At 46.1% G+C, this 19,045-nt stretch overlaps 1 protein-coding gene across 1 annotated transcript in view; it reads right to left on the bottom strand.

Annotated features, from left to right (window-relative positions):
- Positions 1-19,045, bottom strand: part of MYO7A (myosin VIIA) — a 79,542-nt gene that overhangs the window by 23,219 nt on the left and 37,278 nt on the right. Inside the window, exons 14-26 of the mRNA XM_066572293.1 lie at positions 18,757-18,892; positions 18,239-18,345; positions 14,805-14,861; positions 9,550-9,687; positions 7,326-7,484; positions 6,887-6,979; positions 5,432-5,526; positions 4,240-4,324; positions 3,151-3,369; positions 2,891-2,998; positions 2,133-2,342; positions 1,378-1,581; positions 415-591 (exon numbers count right to left, since the gene is read on the bottom strand). Coding sequence (XP_066428390.1) covers positions 415-591; positions 1,378-1,581; positions 2,133-2,342; positions 2,891-2,998; positions 3,151-3,369; positions 4,240-4,324; positions 5,432-5,526; positions 6,887-6,979; positions 7,326-7,484; positions 9,550-9,687; positions 14,805-14,861; positions 18,239-18,345; positions 18,757-18,892 — 1,788 coding nt within the window. The remainder of the gene's footprint in view (positions 1-414; positions 592-1,377; positions 1,582-2,132; positions 2,343-2,890; positions 2,999-3,150; positions 3,370-4,239; positions 4,325-5,431; positions 5,527-6,886; positions 6,980-7,325; positions 7,485-9,549; positions 9,688-14,804; positions 14,862-18,238; positions 18,346-18,756; positions 18,893-19,045) is intronic.

The following is a 19,045-nucleotide window of genomic DNA, read 5'->3' as shown; positions in this document are numbered from 1 at the left end:
TTATTTCCACAGCTTAATCTCCTGGTAACTAATTACTTCCTGCTCCAAGATTAAGGGCACACTTTTAATTTAGTCTCTTCTGACTCAGGGCAGATCAAAAGGAAATCTCCAAATAAGAAACATAGGACATTGCATTCCCCCCTGTACTTTAGCCCTGCAGGGTGGAGGAGAGAGATCAAAGTCCCATGAGAGATATCACGGCACTTCCTTCATTGGGGAACATTCAGCTGGCGGACATTCAGTTCTCCCTGTGAGGAAGGGACAGGATCACAGGCATTTCTCACTTCATAGCATAAGTGCAAATAAAATCAACAAACTGATTGCCTGCAGCAAACCCCACAAGTTGTTTCTTTCCAGCACATTTCAATATCCAAGACCTAACAATAACAACACCTCTTTTACAGCCACAGTTACCTCTCCTTCTCCCTGCAGAGCCTGCAGCTCTTTCTTATAGGTCTTCTTCCCAAGAGTCTCATAGATTTTTGTCATTACTGGTATCTTCTCACCACCATCACTCATGGCTGTGTGGTATTTCGGCTCAGGGAGGTCTCCCATGAAACGCAGGATAGTGATCCATACAGCAAGTGCCGCCTATTTGAAAGGAAAGTCACAGCCTGTTAGCTCACACCAGGGCAGTGGAGGGGGTGGTCCAGCCATGCTGAATCCATCAGGATCCCCACTGTGGTCTCTCTGTACATCTGCAGGAGATAAAACACTTCCTTGTGCCACACATAACAGTTTTGCCTGCAGCACATATCCTCTCTGAATGCTGGGCAGGCTGCTGGCTGGGACCACACATTCTGTGTGGCTCTGTTTGTGCCACCATCAATGTGTCTGTGAACCCTACAAGGGGTTTGCTGCTTGACAGGGGATGCCAACCTTACCAAGAGGCAGCGACTGACAGCTCCTGACCCACAGGGGAAGAAGAACCACAGTGAAGGCAAGCTCATGGGTAATGTAATATGCATTATAGGCATGCAGGTTCAATCCATTTCTGCTCTGGTACTGCTGGCTATGGGACAAACAGTTCTTCTCTTCTAGCTCTGCACTGGTGATTATGACAACGTAAGAAGCAACTTTTCCAGCTCCCTAGAATCTTTACAAGTAGTACTGAAGCAACAATTTCCATTGCCCATGCCCTGAGCACCTCACTGTCTTAACACCAAGGTACAGAGAGGGACCCTCCTCTTTAATGCTCGATCCCTCTGATATTCCCCGTCTTACCAGCACTCAAAGCATACTGGTGGGACAGTGGCCATGGACACATGTGTAGCAGATGAGTGTATCCCAAAATGGAAACTCCTTTTGGCTGGAGGGTTACCCAGGTTTGCTCCAACCCACCCAGCCCTGCTCAAGGTTTTTCATCTCCTGCCTCACCAACTGGTCTCCTTCATCTTCATGGTACAAGAGAGGCTGCTTGAGGGGCCGGCGGATGTACGTGTGTGTTGTTGTGCCCTGGAAATACGTGGCAGCAAACTTGGCAAATTTGTACTCTGAGAGGTCTTCTTCCTCCTCCTCAGGGAGAGGCAATGCTGCATCCAGGTCCTCTTCCTCCAGCTCCTTCTGGACTTGCTCAAGATCCTGTTGTAGAAGGAAATGTCACTCAGCATGGCTTTGGATATCAAACTGCCATTTCCCTTTGGGCCTGACTTTTCTGCCAGTCTGATTTCCATCCTACAACAAAAAGTCAGCTGGAGGAAAAACATGGAATATAGCTCTAGAGCCCATGCAAAGCCCAAGCTTCGAAGGACATGCCTGTGCCCAGGAATATCCCCAGAGCAGTAGAAGAGACAACAAGCATGCCCTACACAGAGCATGAGGAAAGGATGCCTAAGAGCTAAATGCCATGAGCTGCTGCGATGAACCTAAAAGGAAAGATCTCAAAGGCCACAAGTCCTTGATGACCCTATAGTGATAGTGCTCTCCTCTATTTGGTAGTCCCAGGGAAAGATGCCAGGATGCCTGCCCATCTCTAGCCACAGCACAATAACCCTCTGGGGTCACACAGGAGAGCCTGACCTTGAAGGAAGCCTTCAGAGAGCCACTTTTTTATTACTGTACTCTTTCTTGATCTATTAATGTTTTGCTAATGCCTGTCATGTGATAGCTAGGCTCCTGTACATCTCTAGTACCTCGAAGCCATTGGGTGCCTGTCCCTCCTGGCCAGGAAGGGAGGAGGTTGTCCCCAGGAATCCAAACATTTTGTCCACCATTTCTGAGTCATTCACTGGCTCATTGCGAGCTCTCTCCATTTTTTCTAAGAGCTCTTTCTTCCGACGTGCTTCCTCTTTCTCCTTTACTTCTCTCTCTGCATCTTCCCGTGCCAGCTGGGCCAGGCGCACCTGCAAAAGGAGAAGTGCAATGACTGAACTGCTCCTTCCAAAGAGCTGGCAGTAAATTCCACAGGGCATGGATTTAAGAAGGCAGGCTGCCTGGTGCTTAGGGCACTCTATCCGTATCATGACTTGGAGCAAATCAGTGACATGTCCATGTCTCAGTTTCCCAACTGCAGAAGGACAAAGCAATGCATTTTCCCCATTCCTTAGTGCCTGTTTAGGGGTGCTGGTCCATGCACAGAAACTCTCACTGACCTAATTTTTTTCTTTTATACAACAGCCCTGCATGTCCACACACACAGAGTGTCCCAGTTCCCCCTTTATACAATAGCAAAAGTGAATAATAACTATAATCTCTGGCATTCCTGGGCAGCAAATCAGAAATTCTGGAGCAGACTCAAACTAATAGAGCAGAGAGTACTTTGGTGAATTAAATACAAACCACTCAAGCAGGGCAGAAAGCCCTTAGATATTTTTGTCATTGCCTCTCAAAGAAGCAAAACTAGTTCCTGGAGAACAGACAGAACCCCACAAAGAGATCAGTCCCCATGTACTTGGTGTTTCTTTTCTGCTTCTTCTTTGGCTTTCTTGGCACTCATCTCCTTTCGAAGTCGTTCCTCTTCTGCCAGCCGAAGTTTCTCTGCTTCCAGGCGTCGATAATACTGTGGGAATAAACAGAAGAGCCTTTCTGAATAGGCATCTAATTATTTTTGGAAATTTTTTTTCCCTTTAAAATTGGATCCCAAGAGCACACAACGCAGAAGCATGTATTTCTCCCCTCTCCCCATCTCCGTTTCTCCTCCATGGTACTTACCTCCCCCCGGAGGCGCTTGTAGAGCCTTCGGGCGATCATGCCGCGGGCGTAGGCCTGCACGGTGAGGACGGCCCAGAGGCGGTGCCGGAAAGCCCTGCGGACCAGGTAGCCCCGGCACCGTGCCTGGAACTCGATGATGCGCCGGCGAGCCATGTGGTACTGCTTGTGGAGCTTGCGGGATCGGTACAGGGCCTGCAGCCTCAGGAAGCCAATCCGCATCTGCCAGAGGGAGCAGGATGAGACCGCCCCGCCAGCCAGGGGCTCACCCACCCTAAGCAGATTTCCACTGCTAATCTCCTGCTTGCACGGCTGTAAATAAGGGCCACTGAAATCAGTCCCCACGACAGCAAACCTTCTGGAGGGAGGTTCTCCAAGAGGGTGCAGAAATGAAGCCATCTGGCTGCTGCATTGATTCAAAGCCCAGGAAGGACAAACACAATTTCATCCCCACTGAGTCTTTGGGAGGCCTCAGGATGTCTGGTTGTGGCCCAAGGTAGCCACAAGCCATGAGGGTGGCTCCTACAGAGGTCCAGCACCCTGCAAAACCCCTGCCTGACAGTCAAGGTGCTGTCTGATGGCAGGAGGCAGCATCCTAGCCAGCCTGGAAATGGCTATTTCTATCAAGTTGCAGGCTTGAAAGATTATATTGAGATACTTTAGACCTTAACACACTTTCCAAAAGACCCTGCTGTTGGGTCAAAACCAGTTGGAACAGGGAGAGAACAGGACTATGGACTGGGAGGGTGAGAAGCCCAAATATGGTCCCACATGGAGATGGAGTACATTTTTTAGAGGAAGCTGCTCTTGAGTTTTCACTCATCTGGAAACTAGGGGAAGACTTACAAAACCCCAAATGACCAGCTGGTGCAATGGACATATAAGTCACGGGGGTGAGGACAGCTAGAAGGTGGTCTCTTCAATGAGATGACAAAGTAAAAGAGCAAACTTCCATTCATCACTCCAATTGATAAAAGCCAACCTCACCACTTCCAACATTCAATGGGACATTTTGAACCAGGAAACCCTTATGTATGTCCCAGTTTAGAGAGGTGGGAAGGCAGAGGTGTGAGGAAGCACCCCTGTACTTACAGCACCATAGTTCTTCCTGCAGTTATGTCCACGCCAGTATCTCTGAATCATCAGGACTGAATTTCTCACTTTCAGGAAATTGGACCTGCAAAAGCATTCCAATCATTTGCCTCTGTGGTTTGGCCACAAGTTATCATCATCTCCTGGGCCTTATTTCTTGGAGATTTGAATCTGAGGGTCCAGGTGGAATAACCACTGCATTTTTGGCTTGAAAATGTCTCCTTCCCCATCTTTCCTTGCTTTCATAAAAACATCTGTAGGCATTCTCTCTGAGAGGTCTCTGCAGGGAGATTATGCCGCATTTTGGGAATGGGAAGAACAGGAGATGATAGGAATCCCAGCCTAGCATCATCTTCTCACATCTAAAACCTCTTCCCCTTGTGTCCTTCCCATTTCATTCTAGCACCTAAAAATGGATTGAATCCAAATGACCCTCACCAACAACCTCACCAACAACACGCTGCTATCCCTATCTGCTCCTCCAGTCCTTCTCAGCCTGATCTGATCCTACCTCCAGACAACATGGAGACAATTGTGTTGGGAGGCCTTGGGGGTCTTGTATCACTACGATCAGTGTGTGAAAGATGAGTTATTTAGCACGTGCCCTTTCTGCAAAGCACAACCTGAGCCACAGCTGCGGCTTGGACAATCAAAGAACATAAAACCCCAAGAACTGTCCCTCCTTCATAGGTGAAGCTTGTCCTTGGCTGTGGCTCCCCCTCTTCATCCACAATGGTGCCATGAGCTACCTGTCCTCTTCCCATGTCTCGAAACTGGGTTGCAAAGGGAAGAGTTCTGAACCCCTTGGGCTTTGGGGAGAGCAACTTTAGTAGCAGTAGTGACCCAGTGTTCCCTCTGCAGTCTTGTGGGGATCTCCACAGATTGGAGATCATGGCCTCAGAATGGCCTTCAGCTGGTTCAGAGCCCACTGCTGCACTGTCATAGCAAACACCACATCCCTGAATAGGGACAGAAGGTCCTATTCTGTGCAGGTTTGAGGCAGATAACACAGTTATCCTCTTGTTTCCTCTACTGTTTTCCTCCAGTACTTGCTGCACCTGAGTGCCAACACATCAGGGGTCCCCTCTGGTCATCCGGGCACCAAAGAAGTGGTGCAGCCTCCAGGATCCACTTGTTGGATGAAGCATTCCACATAGCCCACCTCCCATTTGGCCATGGGGCTCATACCTACCTGTCTTTATACCCACGGACCACCTTCTGGATGAGGATGACTTTGTCCGTGATGGCCTTGTCTCTCTCAATCTCCAGCAGCATGTCGTGGTGGTCCTGTGGGAGGAAGCAACACAACATCAATGTCTCAGGTTCTCCCTCTGCCTGATATGTGGTCAGAGTGGGTGGTAAAAGACCCTTCCCCAGGACAGCTGTCCAAAATAAACTCTGGGGTCATTTTACATACCAAGTATTATCCCACCTGCTCACTGGGGAAGTCCTAACACAAACCCTAGTGATCTATAGTCTTCATTCCCAAATAAACCAGGTCATCCAGAAGCTGCAAATGCAATACTTCACAATCTGAAAACAGTTTAATTACACTGTCCTTCCCTGCAGAGCTCCTTCCTAGTGCTTTCAGCCATAGGAGCAGCTCCTAGGAGCACTGGAGAGGTTTGCAAACAAACTCCAGGCTACCTGGTGTTGGGTCCCATCACTTCTTCCAGCCAGGACCGCAATGCTTCCCTAACCTGAGGAAAAAAAAGCTCCTCAAAACACTGAATTTCCTTTGCCCTGAGGCTTTCAGATGCACCAATCCAAGCTTTATTCTGATTCCTCCCATGTTGTGTGTGATGCAGCTTTCTTTCCCAGTTGTGACAAGCTGAGCCATGCCGCACTGCGTGCAGCAGAGGCAGTTCCACATGTTTCCTGCTTTGCTCGACCTCCCATGGCCCCTCAGGGCCTCCCAATTTCTCTGTTTCCTGCCCTGACAGCTGTGAAATCTTGATAACAGGCTCTGGAAAGAGCAACTATTGCCAACAAGTTCTGGGGAAGAGATGGGGGTGTTTGTGCTGGCAGTGGGATTAGGGGGTGAATTTAGATGTAAGCAATCACAGTTTATCACTGTGATTTTTGCTCAAGAGAAGCCTCACCTTCCAAGAACAGCAGAGGAATGGGTTTGTAAGGAAAGATGAGTGTGTAAGGGGCTGCAGGGGACCTGCAGTGTTAGACTGTTCTGTATCAGCTGGACTGATGCAGAAAAGGAGACTGTAGGCACATCTCGAGTTGCACAAGGATGTGCAGAAAGCAAAATGAGCCTGTTGTGCTGATATTCCTCTCTCTGCAGGGCTCTGCATAGGCATCCCTCCTGCTGCTGTGCTTTTTGGGTGAAGTCAGGAGAGGAAGCTGAACCACTCAGCCCAGGAGGGAAAAGGCTGTGCACTGGATGTGACCGCTTTTGTGTCAGTATGGATTTGTGAATGCATCAGAGCTGGCACCATGTCAGGATTTCCTCCTACCTGCAGCTCCTAAACCGGCCCCAAATGTTCTGCCTTAAGCCAGGCTCTACCCACTGACACGCCAGCCCAGAGACCATGGAAAAGGGGCATGTCTTGTGATGGAAAGGAAATGGTAGGAGACACGTCCAGAGGCAAGGATCCAAGATGGATCCCAAGAGGGAATGTGGAGAACCACCCACCTTTAGAAATATCTTTGTCTTGCCAATCTGCCAGTCATCATCCTTCCCCAGCACTGCTTCAGCAATGCGCTGGCATGTCCCACGCAGGTCACCCTGACAGAAAAGGAGTTGGGATTCACCAGGACCAGACTCATCCATTGCTCCTCCCAGGCTCAGTGTAAACCTTTTCTGGTCCCAAATCCTGCACTTTTCTGCTAATGAGGTTTTTATGGCTTTACTGTCACTTTGTTTAAGATGAGTGAGACAGACAGCCTGAATACGGTACCTGTCCCTGCCAGCCCTGTAACCATTCTTCTTCACTTGGAAAGCCCAGAGCACCACTGTGACACCTGGGGATCAAATGCTGCACAATTGATTTTGGAGAGGAGGCACACCCCATAAATATCTCTGGAGATTGCCCAGCAGAGAGCACTCACCACCTGTGAAGGAGGATTCTCACCTGTTTGTAGGCTGGCTTCACCCCCGGCATGAGCACCCGGTAGCGGTCCACGAACTCCACGAAGGTGTAGCGGATGGGGTACCCAGCCCGGCGAATGCGGATGGTCTCCATCATCCCGGAGTACCTCAGCTGACGGACGCACAGCTCCCGATCAAACAGCTGGGGAGGTTACAGGACACCAAATCAAATCACCAGGGGTTTGAGTACAAATCTTTCAGGGCTAGTTCATTGCAGTTATGGGCAACCATGCTCTCCTCCACATGGGCCTGATGAGGCACAGATTGCTGGAGACATTTTTGATTTTCTTTGCATGGTTTTGTTATCTAATTCATGCCACGCCTTTTTCTTTGACTAACCAGAACAATACTCAGAAGCAGGAACATGGGATGATATACGGACCCAGAGAACTTCAGCCAGCATCGCCATACAAACAATTTTTCCCCCCGCTAAAGCACATTTCAGAAGGAAGTAAAAGTTTTAGAATAACATAAAGTAACAAACAGCCAGGACTTTCCACTGACCTTTCACTTCCGCTATGCCATTTCCTATCACTATCAGTACATTTTCCTTCAAAGGCAGGGACAGACAATGTTCTCTTTTGCAGTCACCCTGCACAGCTCTGTGTGTCTTTATCTGGGATTCCTTTTCCTTTGGTTTATTAAGCCAAGGCCAAAATTAAATTTAGCAAGAAATCACATTTCATGTCACACTGCAGTCTCTGATTTAGTGTAAGCTCACCCACTTATTTGTTTCATGGGGAGATTAATTTCTCTTTGTCTGATTCTTTCAAACTTGAAACTGTTTTCCTGTCCCACTGAAAGTTTTGTAGACAAATAGATTGAACAGAGACTTCTGGCTTAGTACTTGTAAGACCTGATGAAATACAGACTTCCTATGCAGAAGTCAAAATACCAGACTGAATTCCAGACACCTAGGTGTAAAAACAGTTCATAATCAGGGCATATAAAATAATTTGCTAACATCAGTTCAGGACGTACACCTATTTCTCAACATCGCCTATGTCCAAAAAGAAGGTCTTGTTCTAATCACTGCTCAGATGATAATCACACATCAGACATATTGTTAAATATTTACCCAAAATATTCCATTAACAGGTTTTTACTCTCACCAAAACTAGGATAAGAGCACAGTAAAATGGTCTGAGAGACCCACCAGACCTTTTGCTCTACATCCTATTAGGTTCTCTGAACAGCAAAAATAAGTTTCAAACAAACACTGCTTGTAGATAACAGCCCTGAAATTCAGGATTTTATGCTTTTTTGCACTCAGCTGAGCTTTGCTAACAGACACCGACTTTAGATGAAGCTCCAGCCCTGGTTAGATTATTTATTAAATAAAGCTCTTCCTTTCCAAGCAGTACCACAATTAAGTTTGGTGAGCAGGAAACAGGATTGCTCACAGCATCAGTGTCTGATCCTGCAAGGTGTGGGGAGTGGGATCAGGGCGTGCAGCACCCACCTTATCACCTGCCTTCTGCTGCAAAACTCTGAGATCCCTTCCATGATCAGTTTGTGGTCAGGGGGGTTGAGAGCCCTCTCCTTCCTTCTTATTGGCTCCCAAAAGTTTACTCCCATAATGTTCATTGCTTTTGAAGCAAATCACTGTGAACTGGAGCAAGATAACTCCTCTTACATTCCCTCTGTGCTATTTTGCCTCTTTCTTCCTCTGCTTTTAGAACCATGCTTTTGGAATTGGTGACGAAAAAAAAATAGGTAGTGGAAATGACCAAACAGGATTTAAAATAAGGGAGATCCATTGTGAGCAAAGATTTTTAAGAAAACGCGCATGGGAAGATGACTTTTAGAAAGCACTGAACTCTGCCACAGAACTAAACCTATGGCTCAGCTGAAGTCTCTGGCAGGAAGGAGCCTACCCCCTATGGAAATGGAGAGGAATTTCCTATAGGATAAGGGGCTGCAGGGTGAATTCCTTGAGATCATCCTTGAGAAGAAAGGCAGGGTCAGGAGCTATGCCCTGCAAAAAGTTTTGGGGTGCTGTAGGACTGGAAAGCAAGTGCCTGATTTTTCCAACCCTTTAGTGACTCTGTTGCTTGCACAGCAGGCTGTGGGTTGCTTTTCCAAGCATGTAGGCTCAACCCTGTCTCCACTGATGCCCAAAGGAGTTTTGCCAGTAGCTCCAGAGCAGAATGACCCCACAGGCAGTCCCATACAAAAAGCAACCAGGAGAGAAAAGCAGGACTTACCATGGGCTTCTTGTACTCATTGGGCTTGATGCAGCGGACAAAAAAGGGCTGGCACACGCTGAGAGTCCTCATCAACAGCTCCAGGGAGCGCTTGAACTGGCTGCTGAGCGTCGGCGAGCGCTTCCTCGTCTCCGCTCCCTGCAAAACCGCAGCACAGCAGCGCACTCAGGAAATGAAAGGATAACACTGACTTTCCCCTCTGGCCGCGTCCCCAGGAACCTCCTGCAACAGCCAGGGCTGGAGGGGGAGTGGGGCCAGAGGTGGCTGAAAGTTGTGGCAGAAGAGGGGAAGGGCAGAGCCTGTGAACTTGCAATGGCTGGGCTACGGCAGCCTACTCCATATGGCTCCATGCAGGCAGGAAAAGTGCCATGATTTAATTTCTCCTGCTTGGACCTCCCTGTGTGACTGTAAAGCCATCTTCCCCGTGCAGAGCCATGAGGCAGATCTGCCCATAGGAGCAAACAGGGTCTTGTGGACCGTCAAAATTCTCTGTATTACAGCTTGGGGCAGTGCACCCGCCCAGGGATGCTCTCAGGAGCAGTGTGGGCTTCCCTGTCCCCATGCATTGCAGCATGGGCATGCCAAATCCTCTGTCATGGTTCCTTGTGTCAGGCAGGGCTCCTCCTGCTCCCTGGAACAAGAACCAGAGACTCATTTAGGGTAAAAAATAACCCAGGAGAATGCTTGTTGCAGGGTGACTCTGCAGCAGTTCCAGAAACTTCTGCTGAGATTCCTCAGCCTGTACTACCACAGATTCGAGTTGCTTTTGGAGAAGAATATTAACTAGACTAAATGAGGTGAGTATTTAGCGAGATCAGGAAGATTTGGAGTATTTTTCTTGGTTCAGCTTTCCTGGTCAGATTAATAATCCACTCTCTATTTTGGGGCAAGTGTTTCTAAATGAGACTGTATGATTCCCTTAATAGTCCCTTCTTCCTGCTCTGGGAAAACCTTGTTAAACCACCTCCAAATCAAGTCCCTAGCTCATTTCATGTGCCAGACACTATTACCTGAGCTCATTTCACATCAGTCACAGTGGTGCTGTGTGTCTAGTGGGATCTGGTGCTCAGGGAGACTTTGTGGGGCAGCAGGTAATGCTGGAGGGCTGGAAGAAGAGTTGGGCACCAGGAAGTAACTCCCTCTTAACTAAAGAGAGGCTGAGCATGTAACATGACCTGTGACATGACCTGATGGCTAGAGAATTCCCAAAGGGAGAATTCCAGCAGGATTTTAATGCATTTTTTCTTTCAAATATCCTCTTATTTGCAGGTGGTCAAGCCACACGTGGAGTCACAAAATCCTCATCTGTACTGGCCTTGCTGCCATGTTTTACAGTGTTCATCTGCACATTTCTGTTACTGTGTTTATTTCTACTTTTGCTAAATTTTTTACATGTGCTTCACTACATATCACTAATAACCTTTAACATTCCCGCCCCCCAAAACTGAGGAATTCCATAGAATCACAGAATAGTTTGGATCAGAAGGGATTACAAATTCCCTCTAGTCCAACCCCTTTGCCACAAACAGGGAGTTTACACAGCTCAGGTTGGATGCGATGTTGAGACAAACCCAATCAACAAAAGCACAAAGTCGTCATGGAATTCCAACAAGAGAAAACTCAGCTCATGCAAACACCACAAAAACCTGGCCTGCTTGCCAAGAACAGCATGGGGGGCTACCAGTGATCTCTCCCAGCAAAATCCTCCCCAGAAGGACAAACTGTTAACAAATCTGGGGTAATTAATGGATACAGCTGCTACCTGCAGAGCACTGGAGAGTCTGATGCTCATATTTTGTTGCAGATTTTCTGAGGAAAAGGCTGTTTCAGCAAGAATCCTGATTTGAAAGGCTTTGATGAATGTTTTCTCATCACATTGCTAATTATGCACACGAGGTCACCTCCGTGAGGTGGGGAAGGATAGCCACAGGGGTTGGAAGCAGCAACAGATGCAGGAGCAGGGCTGGCAGTCTGAAACAATTGCATGTTAGCCAAATTTTAGTCAGTTTGGGCTTGGCTGGGAGAGATCATTTTTAAGCCATGATGTTAGGAAGGGAGCAAAACTTTGTACAAGGGTCTACAAGGGAATGCACGAGTGGTTTGCTCCCAGACAGCAAGAAATGCCTCTCCAGCTTGCTGGTGCCTTGCATTTCTTTCCTGCATGCATCCAGATCTGGCAAAAAGCAGCGGTGCCATCTCCATCCTTACATCTGAGGGCTTTTTGCTGGGAGGGGTTGGAAGGAAGGGACAGTGACCAGAGAGCAGCTTGTCTTCCTGTCCAAATAGTCAGAGCAGTCTGGGCTCCCCCTGTCAAGACCACATCATCCCATTCAGGGATGACATTTCAGGGTCTGACATTTGTGCACAGACCCCTCTCAATGGTGGGCACCACCCCTATGGGCACTTTTCAGGCTCTCAGACGTACAATAAATAACCTGACAAGTGTTTTGCATCAGCTTCATCCTTCAGGGATGAGTGACACCACTCAAGTAATTGTGGTTCCTTCTGCCTCACCTCAACACCAGCTTGGAGAGAATCACACCTCTTCCCTTACTTCAACAAAATAACCCTTCAACAAAATGACTTAAAAAAAAAAAAAAGGAATGGAGCAGCCTCTCAACATAGCCTGGCACTGAAAATACAGGATTTACTGCAGAGGAGAAGCATTTTTTAAGCTAAAACCAGGCCCAGTCCCCACAGCCTGATGGAGAAAGGGCTGATACATTCTGCTTTTCCCTGGCTAGACACTTCCTAGCTTTCAAACTCTGAGACTGTAACATCTTTGGGACTCAGACTCTCTTCACTTGTGTTCATACGAAGCCCAGTAGAAGGGAGGATGAGACCTGGGTTAAATGGGGAAAGATGAGCTGGATTCACAGGTGCTGTACCCCAGACTGCAGCACTCAGCCTGTACTCAACATCAAAGGAGGAAAATACTCAAAACCAGAAAAGTAAAACAAGAAAAAGAAGAGAAATAGGTGATTTACAGAAAAGGAGCATGCAGAAGAGAGTTTAAATGATGTGCAGACCAGCATGACATCCAGACATGCTTCAATTCCACCTCTTTCTGCCATTTCAAGCCAGTCTGAACTTTGGAAGTGCAAACACATACATGGCTGTTTGCAGTAACACCAAGACAAAAGGCAAGGAGAAAGGCAACTACAAGGAGAAATGTCACTGAGCCAGAAATGGTAGAGGTTATTCCTTCTGTCTCTTTGCACCTTCTCCTCCTTGAATGACAAGGCTGCTGGTGCAGCAGAAACACATCAGGAGATGGCAGCTTGCTTCAGTGGAAATGCAGAAAGATGTAATACTTGAGGAGACCTAGGGAAGGAGGGCAAGGCATGTACCACCAGCAGCACTCTGGGGAAAGGTTCTGGACAAAGGACCATCCTCCCATCTCTTTAGGATTATATGGTCACTAAATTGAGCCATGCCAATGTGACATGCAGTTTCTGGGCAAAATGATGCTTTTTCTTTGTTATTTTTATATGAAATGTCACTGGGGTGACCTTCAGGTGACCACTGAAAGCTCAGGCCACCTCATTCTGGAGCATCATGTAGTAAAGAGAGTCTTTCTCCTAAAGGCTGTGCAGTCTGGAAAGTGCCTTCCAATGCAATGGTGACATGGGCTGTATAACAGTGCCAAGTATCACTATTTTGAACTACAAGCTTATTGAGATGCATATATATATATATATATATATATATATATACATGAAAAATCGTTTTTGTCTTGGCTGTTCCACCTTTACCTCAGTATCTAACAAATATGAACAATTATTATTCATTAGAAAACCGAAAAAATACAAAGTGTAGTTGTAAGATCAACTATGACAACAACAAAACTCCCATTTCCCTGTATCACCTGTTGACATCTTCAGAGGAAAAAACTGTCTAAACATTTCTGACAGGTTTTGCACATTTGTCTCCTGGATTTAATCCCATCATAGAATCTCTGAATTATTAATGGTTTGGGTTGGAAGGGATCTTAAAGTTCATTTAGTTCCAACCCTAGTACCATGGGCAGGGACATCTTCCACTAGACCAGGCTGATCAGAGCCCCATCCAACCTGGCTTTGAACACTTCCAGGGATGGGGCATCCACAGCCTCTCTGGGCAACCTGTGCCAGTGCCTCACCATCTTCACAGGAAAGAAAGTCTTCCTAATACCTCAAGTAAACATTTTCAGTTTAAAGCTATTCCCCTTGTCCAATCACTCAAGGGCCTCTCCAGCTCTCTCATATCCTAATTCAGGAAAGACTATTATTTTTACTACAACTCTAGTGCAAGGCCCAGTGATAAGTTCCAATTGAAACAATTTTCACCATGATACAGAGGGGAAGGAGTCCACCTCTGGAATTAATGGCTTTCAGTCATTTTGGGTCAGATCCTCCTCATTGGAATTCCAAATCCAAACATCCAAGATACTGCAGAAGTAAAAAGGGATGAAATTCAGCCCCATGCAAAGAGCTGAATTTTGAAAAGCAAGCTAATCCTCTGGTTATCAAGGGGCTGTGGAAATGTGAGCAGAGTCATTAAGCTTATATCATAAAATCTTTAGCACACAATATGCTATCTTATGGCCAAATAACTAGTAAGCAAGGTTTGGGAAGTTATCAGAACCAGTCAGCAGATGAGATACAACAGAAAATACCTAAAAGAGGTGCCAAAAGGCTGTTTTGATGATCATGACAAAATTTCATATTATCTTGTCTTTGAAGGCTTGGATCTGAGGTCCCCCCTGAACAAGAACTAACTCTCCACCTCCAAAAATAATAGCATTTCCAAACAACGCAGAAATGCAGTCCAGGGGTCTCTCTTTGCATGTGGGCTGTCTTGCCGCAAAAACATGTAACACAGGGTGAGATTTGCAGTTGTTCGGAGGAATAATGTCCCACTGAAGCCAATGGTGGCACCATGGTAAACAACAGCCAAATCACAGATGATCCATCTGAAGTTATTTAGAATGATTAAACTATGAGGAAAAAATCCTCAAAACCTTGGCTGAGCCTGGTTCTGATCAAATCCCCATCATTACAAAGTTTTTCTGAGTTGAGTCCTAGAATTAAGTGACACAGTCGTACACCCGTACCAATTCAACAAGCTGTAAAAAATGCTCTCCAACACACTGGTCACTTGAAATGGATCCTCTATAGATAGTGCAGGAAGAGGAATAAACCAACAGGAGTAAAGCACAATCCTTGCCAAGGAGAGGTGAGTATACAAAAGAGGAACTCATGTATTCGGTTTACCTTTGGTGTGGGTGTGGGCGACTGGCCAAATGTGCTGGATGCATAGCCACAGAGAAACTACACGAAGCACAGGTAAAAAAAACAAAACAAAACACAAAACAGAGACAGAGAAGAGCAAATAGTGAAAAGAAGGAATAACTGAAATGGGAGCCTGACATTTTTAGTCTTGGAAGTCCAGCTGCTTATATATCTCATGAACAAAATGCATTAATTCTTAGATTTTTGTATAACCCTCTCCTGGATTTTCTACTTCATCTTTATGTTCACTTCTCTGAGGGAACTGCCAGTGTTCAGCTCTTGCTTCTTGGAAACAAACTTTATACATTTTTTAACCTCACTATCTATCCAATTTCAGCCATTCCCACTCTTCTACCTCACACACCTCTGCTCTCAATATACACTGGTCGGGAAGATGTCAGGAACAAACCACAAAAAGCTGTAAAGACATCCCTCCCTTCCTCCCTAATTTTAATCCCCAAATCAGGTATTTTTGATAGAATTTAAACTTTTGCCAAGGGGAAAGCCACCCCACCCCCCCAGTTTCCCATTTGTTTTTCACTTTACAGGGTTCCGTCCTCCACTGCTCCTTCTACCTGTTCCTTGAACAAGCAGTGCTGCCAGACCATACCAGCTGATTCCACAGAGGAACAGTGTACAACTCCCACTTAATCCATAATTTCACCTGGCACCACTCAAAGCAATGTTCCTGTTCAGCAAACACATGCAGATAAACCCTCTCTGTGATGACCATGAATAAATGACACTTTACAGCCCCATGTGCTCCAGAAATGCCCAGTTCACCCCAGAGGTTTCATTGTGTACAGGTATTAGGTCTTTCAGGGACCAAACAGCTACTACAACATTCAAATATACAATCTCAGTTATCAAATTTCTCTGAGCTGTGGCTTTCTCAAGTTTCTGGAATATAAGGGCCCCATTTGAAAGACTGAATGTAAAGCAGATGTGGACTTACTTGTACCTGACTCACAAAATCCTACAAACTCATCAATAAGCTCCTGAGGACCAATGTTTGGGAAGTGTTGAGCAAAATGCCTCAGGATTTGATTTAGCCCTTAGCAGAACAGCCACTTGTCTCTCTTTAGGAGAAGATGTTACATTTGATTGTCCAAGCCTGAGTGTCTCTGGAAATTTCCTCCACACACTGCTTCACTGAAGCTTGGGGAAGGCATGCACAGCTCCAAGGCATTCCAAGGACACTTCACCACAGAGCTTTGCTACATGCAGTCAATTTCTGTGACCCAGGCTCACTTGCTCCTTCTTTTGGGGCACGTGTCCTAATAAAGGGGCTGCAGACATTACTGAACGTTGGTGGAAAGCAATGGCAGAAGCATCTCAGCCCCATGTTGGATCCTGCTTGTCTGAGAATTTTTGTGTGGTGGTGTTCAGGGAATTAGTGCTCTCCAGGTTCACAGCGACAGTGTGTACGGCTAGAGGAGCTTGCACACAATGTTGGCTCTTCTTCCAGTTCCATGACATCAGGCTAAAAATCTCTCATTCCAAAAAAGAAACTCAGGCATCATTAAAGTATCAAAGGACAGAGACCACCACTTGGGACAGATTCTGAAGATGTCTAGTGGAACTATAAAAAAACCTCAAACAGTTTATGGTAAAAAAAAAAAAGGGGGATCCAATGCTTTCAGAGGTTTCAGTTCTCAGATCCTAGACAACATCCAGGCAGACATCTCAACTTTGCTATTAATATACTTCCAGCATATTTTAAAGATGCTTTGGTAGGGATCCCTGTGAGAAAGCTTGTGTGACTGTGTAAACCCTTTCATTGATGCCCCAGAGTGCATCTCTGCTCTGCCCAAAGAAGAAAGAAATCACTTCCAAGGTCAACTGCAAAGCTTACACCAAAAATAAAAAGCAGCAAGGAATAAGCAATTAAAAGCAAAGTAAGCAGCAGCACTGATGCTAAGGGAGTTAGCGTCTACTTTAACAGGAGTATCCACTTCTGAGGATAGCTCTGAACCCAACAGGAGTGTCATGCCAATTGGTAGCTTAATTAGTAATTGATAAATGTTCTCTTATTCCAAATGAAGTCAAAAGGACAATGACCATTAATTTCATCAGGAGCAAAACTGAATGGCAGAAGTTTATGAACAAGGCTTGCAAAACAGCACGTAGCATACTCAAAGAAATGTCTTGGGAATGTAAATATTTCTTTCCCTTGGCAAGTAAAGGAATTCAGCACTTACAAACTGGTACTCCTGAAAGTCCCTAAGTCCCTTGGTCCATCAGTGGCATTGGCTGGCATTTGGAAATGGGACTCTGACTGCCAAAAAATGTGTTTGCTTTGAAAAATGTTATTCCCACACCCTCTGCAGTCCCATGACTTTTGCCTTGGGAAAGACTAGGGGATTTGGCCATAGTGACTGATCTGTATAGGCTTTCAGATTCTGTAAGACTGACATTTTAAAACACTTTTTACTTTAATCTTGGGAGCAAGGATGAGTGGAGAGATTTAGATGTTCAACTTCTTGAAGAAAATATCACACATTTGTGTTACTAAAGTGAAATGGTCACTAATCTCAGCATTTAAGCTGGTATCCCAGTAATAAATGTTCAAATGGGGTGGAAAGGGTTAAAGCAGTAACTGCCTTTCTCTGAAACTTCACGGCACACAGTCTTCTCTCACACTGAGCGTGGAGTAGACACATAACCTCCTGGAGAACTGGGATGTGGAAAGAGGAGCTTTGAAGTTCAGCTTTCATAACTGGTGTTCCCTCTCTCTGCTGTTGTAACAGTAAAATACAACTGTTCCCTTCAAGTCTTCTTGTGGTGCTTAAGGACCAGTAAGATTGTCCTTTTGTTCTACTCTGGTTGACAAGTATTTGGCTTTTACTTGGACTCATGGAAAAGTTTGGGTTTGAAGGGACCTTCAAGGTCATGTAGTTCCAACCCTCCTGCCATAGGCAGGGACACCTTCCAGTAGGCCAGACTGCTTGAACATTTGAACACTTTGAGGGATGGGGCATCCACAGCTTCTCTGGGCAACCTATACCAGTATCTCACCACCCTCACAGGTAAGAACTTCCTAACACCTAATCTAAACCTACTCTCTGTTAGTTTACCTCTCATTCTATTATACACACATCTGGATGACCTAACTGGAAGGCACAGTTACTTTTCTCTCAGATTTCTACAATCACAAACCTGATTGTTCCAATCCCTACACAAGTCTGAGGGGCCATGATAGCAAAAAAATAATATTTCATGAACCAAATGCAGTGAACCGGGGGCATGAATGTGGATGCACCCATGACACCGCATTAACACTTCCTGATGGTTGACTCTCACTAACAGGTTTGGAACACCCCAAGGAGCATCGGAGCAGTATGACTCTGCAAATCTTCCACCCCTTCCAGGAACACCCCTCCTCCTGAATAAAGACCTTCTCCCGCCTGCATTACCATTGCCACATCTGCTTGGAAGATCTGCTTGATGAATTTGTTTTTTGAGGAATGCACCAGCTGAATGATGTCTCCATGCAGCGTGTCCCTGTTTTTCTCCAAGAAACCTAGAGAAATAATGGGACAACACATAGATGACACAGTGCAACATGGTCAGCACGTGAGCTGCAAGCAGCTTCTGGGTTGTTGGATTACTGGATGTTCTTGGTGAGGTAATGGCAGTAATGAGTGGGCAGATAGAGAGAGACCATGAGAAGGAAGACAGAGGTGCATCTTCAGACTGGACTGAGGATGCAGTGGTGCAAAGCACTGCCATTCTGTCACAGGCACACATGAATGAAACAGCACCAAACTCTGCAGCTCATGGGCACAGCTGGAGGGTCAAGTCATTGCAGCCAGAAAAGGAAAACATTGACACGACCGTGGACTACCACCCTGCTCTGCTCCAACACAGCAGTGGCTTGTCTGCCCATGAATATCCCCTCACCCCCTGCAGTGCCCTAGAAGCTGCCCCATACCTTTGGTTTCGTAGTAAACAATTCCAGCAAAATGGTTAATGCCAAACTGGGTTTCGTAGTTATTCTTCGGAGGAATATAGTTGGTGTTAAGCTTGTGCTGAGAGTTCAGCTTGTGCAACATGGTGGCATCTGTACCCTGTACGTGCATGAAAAGAACTGACATTTAACCAAAGCTATTCCCATTGAAATAATTTTCCAGTCAATAGCACATTTCTTTCTTGACTTGGTGACAATGTGCATTTATGCTGAGAAGTGATATGTTGGAGAAGATATCTCAAGTGCAAAAATT

The sequence above is a fragment of the Molothrus aeneus genome, chromosome 2 (assembly GCF_037042795.1).
Source record: "Molothrus aeneus isolate 106 chromosome 2, BPBGC_Maene_1.0, whole genome shotgun sequence".
NCBI classification, from domain to species: Eukaryota; Metazoa; Chordata; class Aves; order Passeriformes; family Icteridae; genus Molothrus; species Molothrus aeneus.
This window is presented reverse-complemented; position numbering and strand designations above follow the sequence as displayed.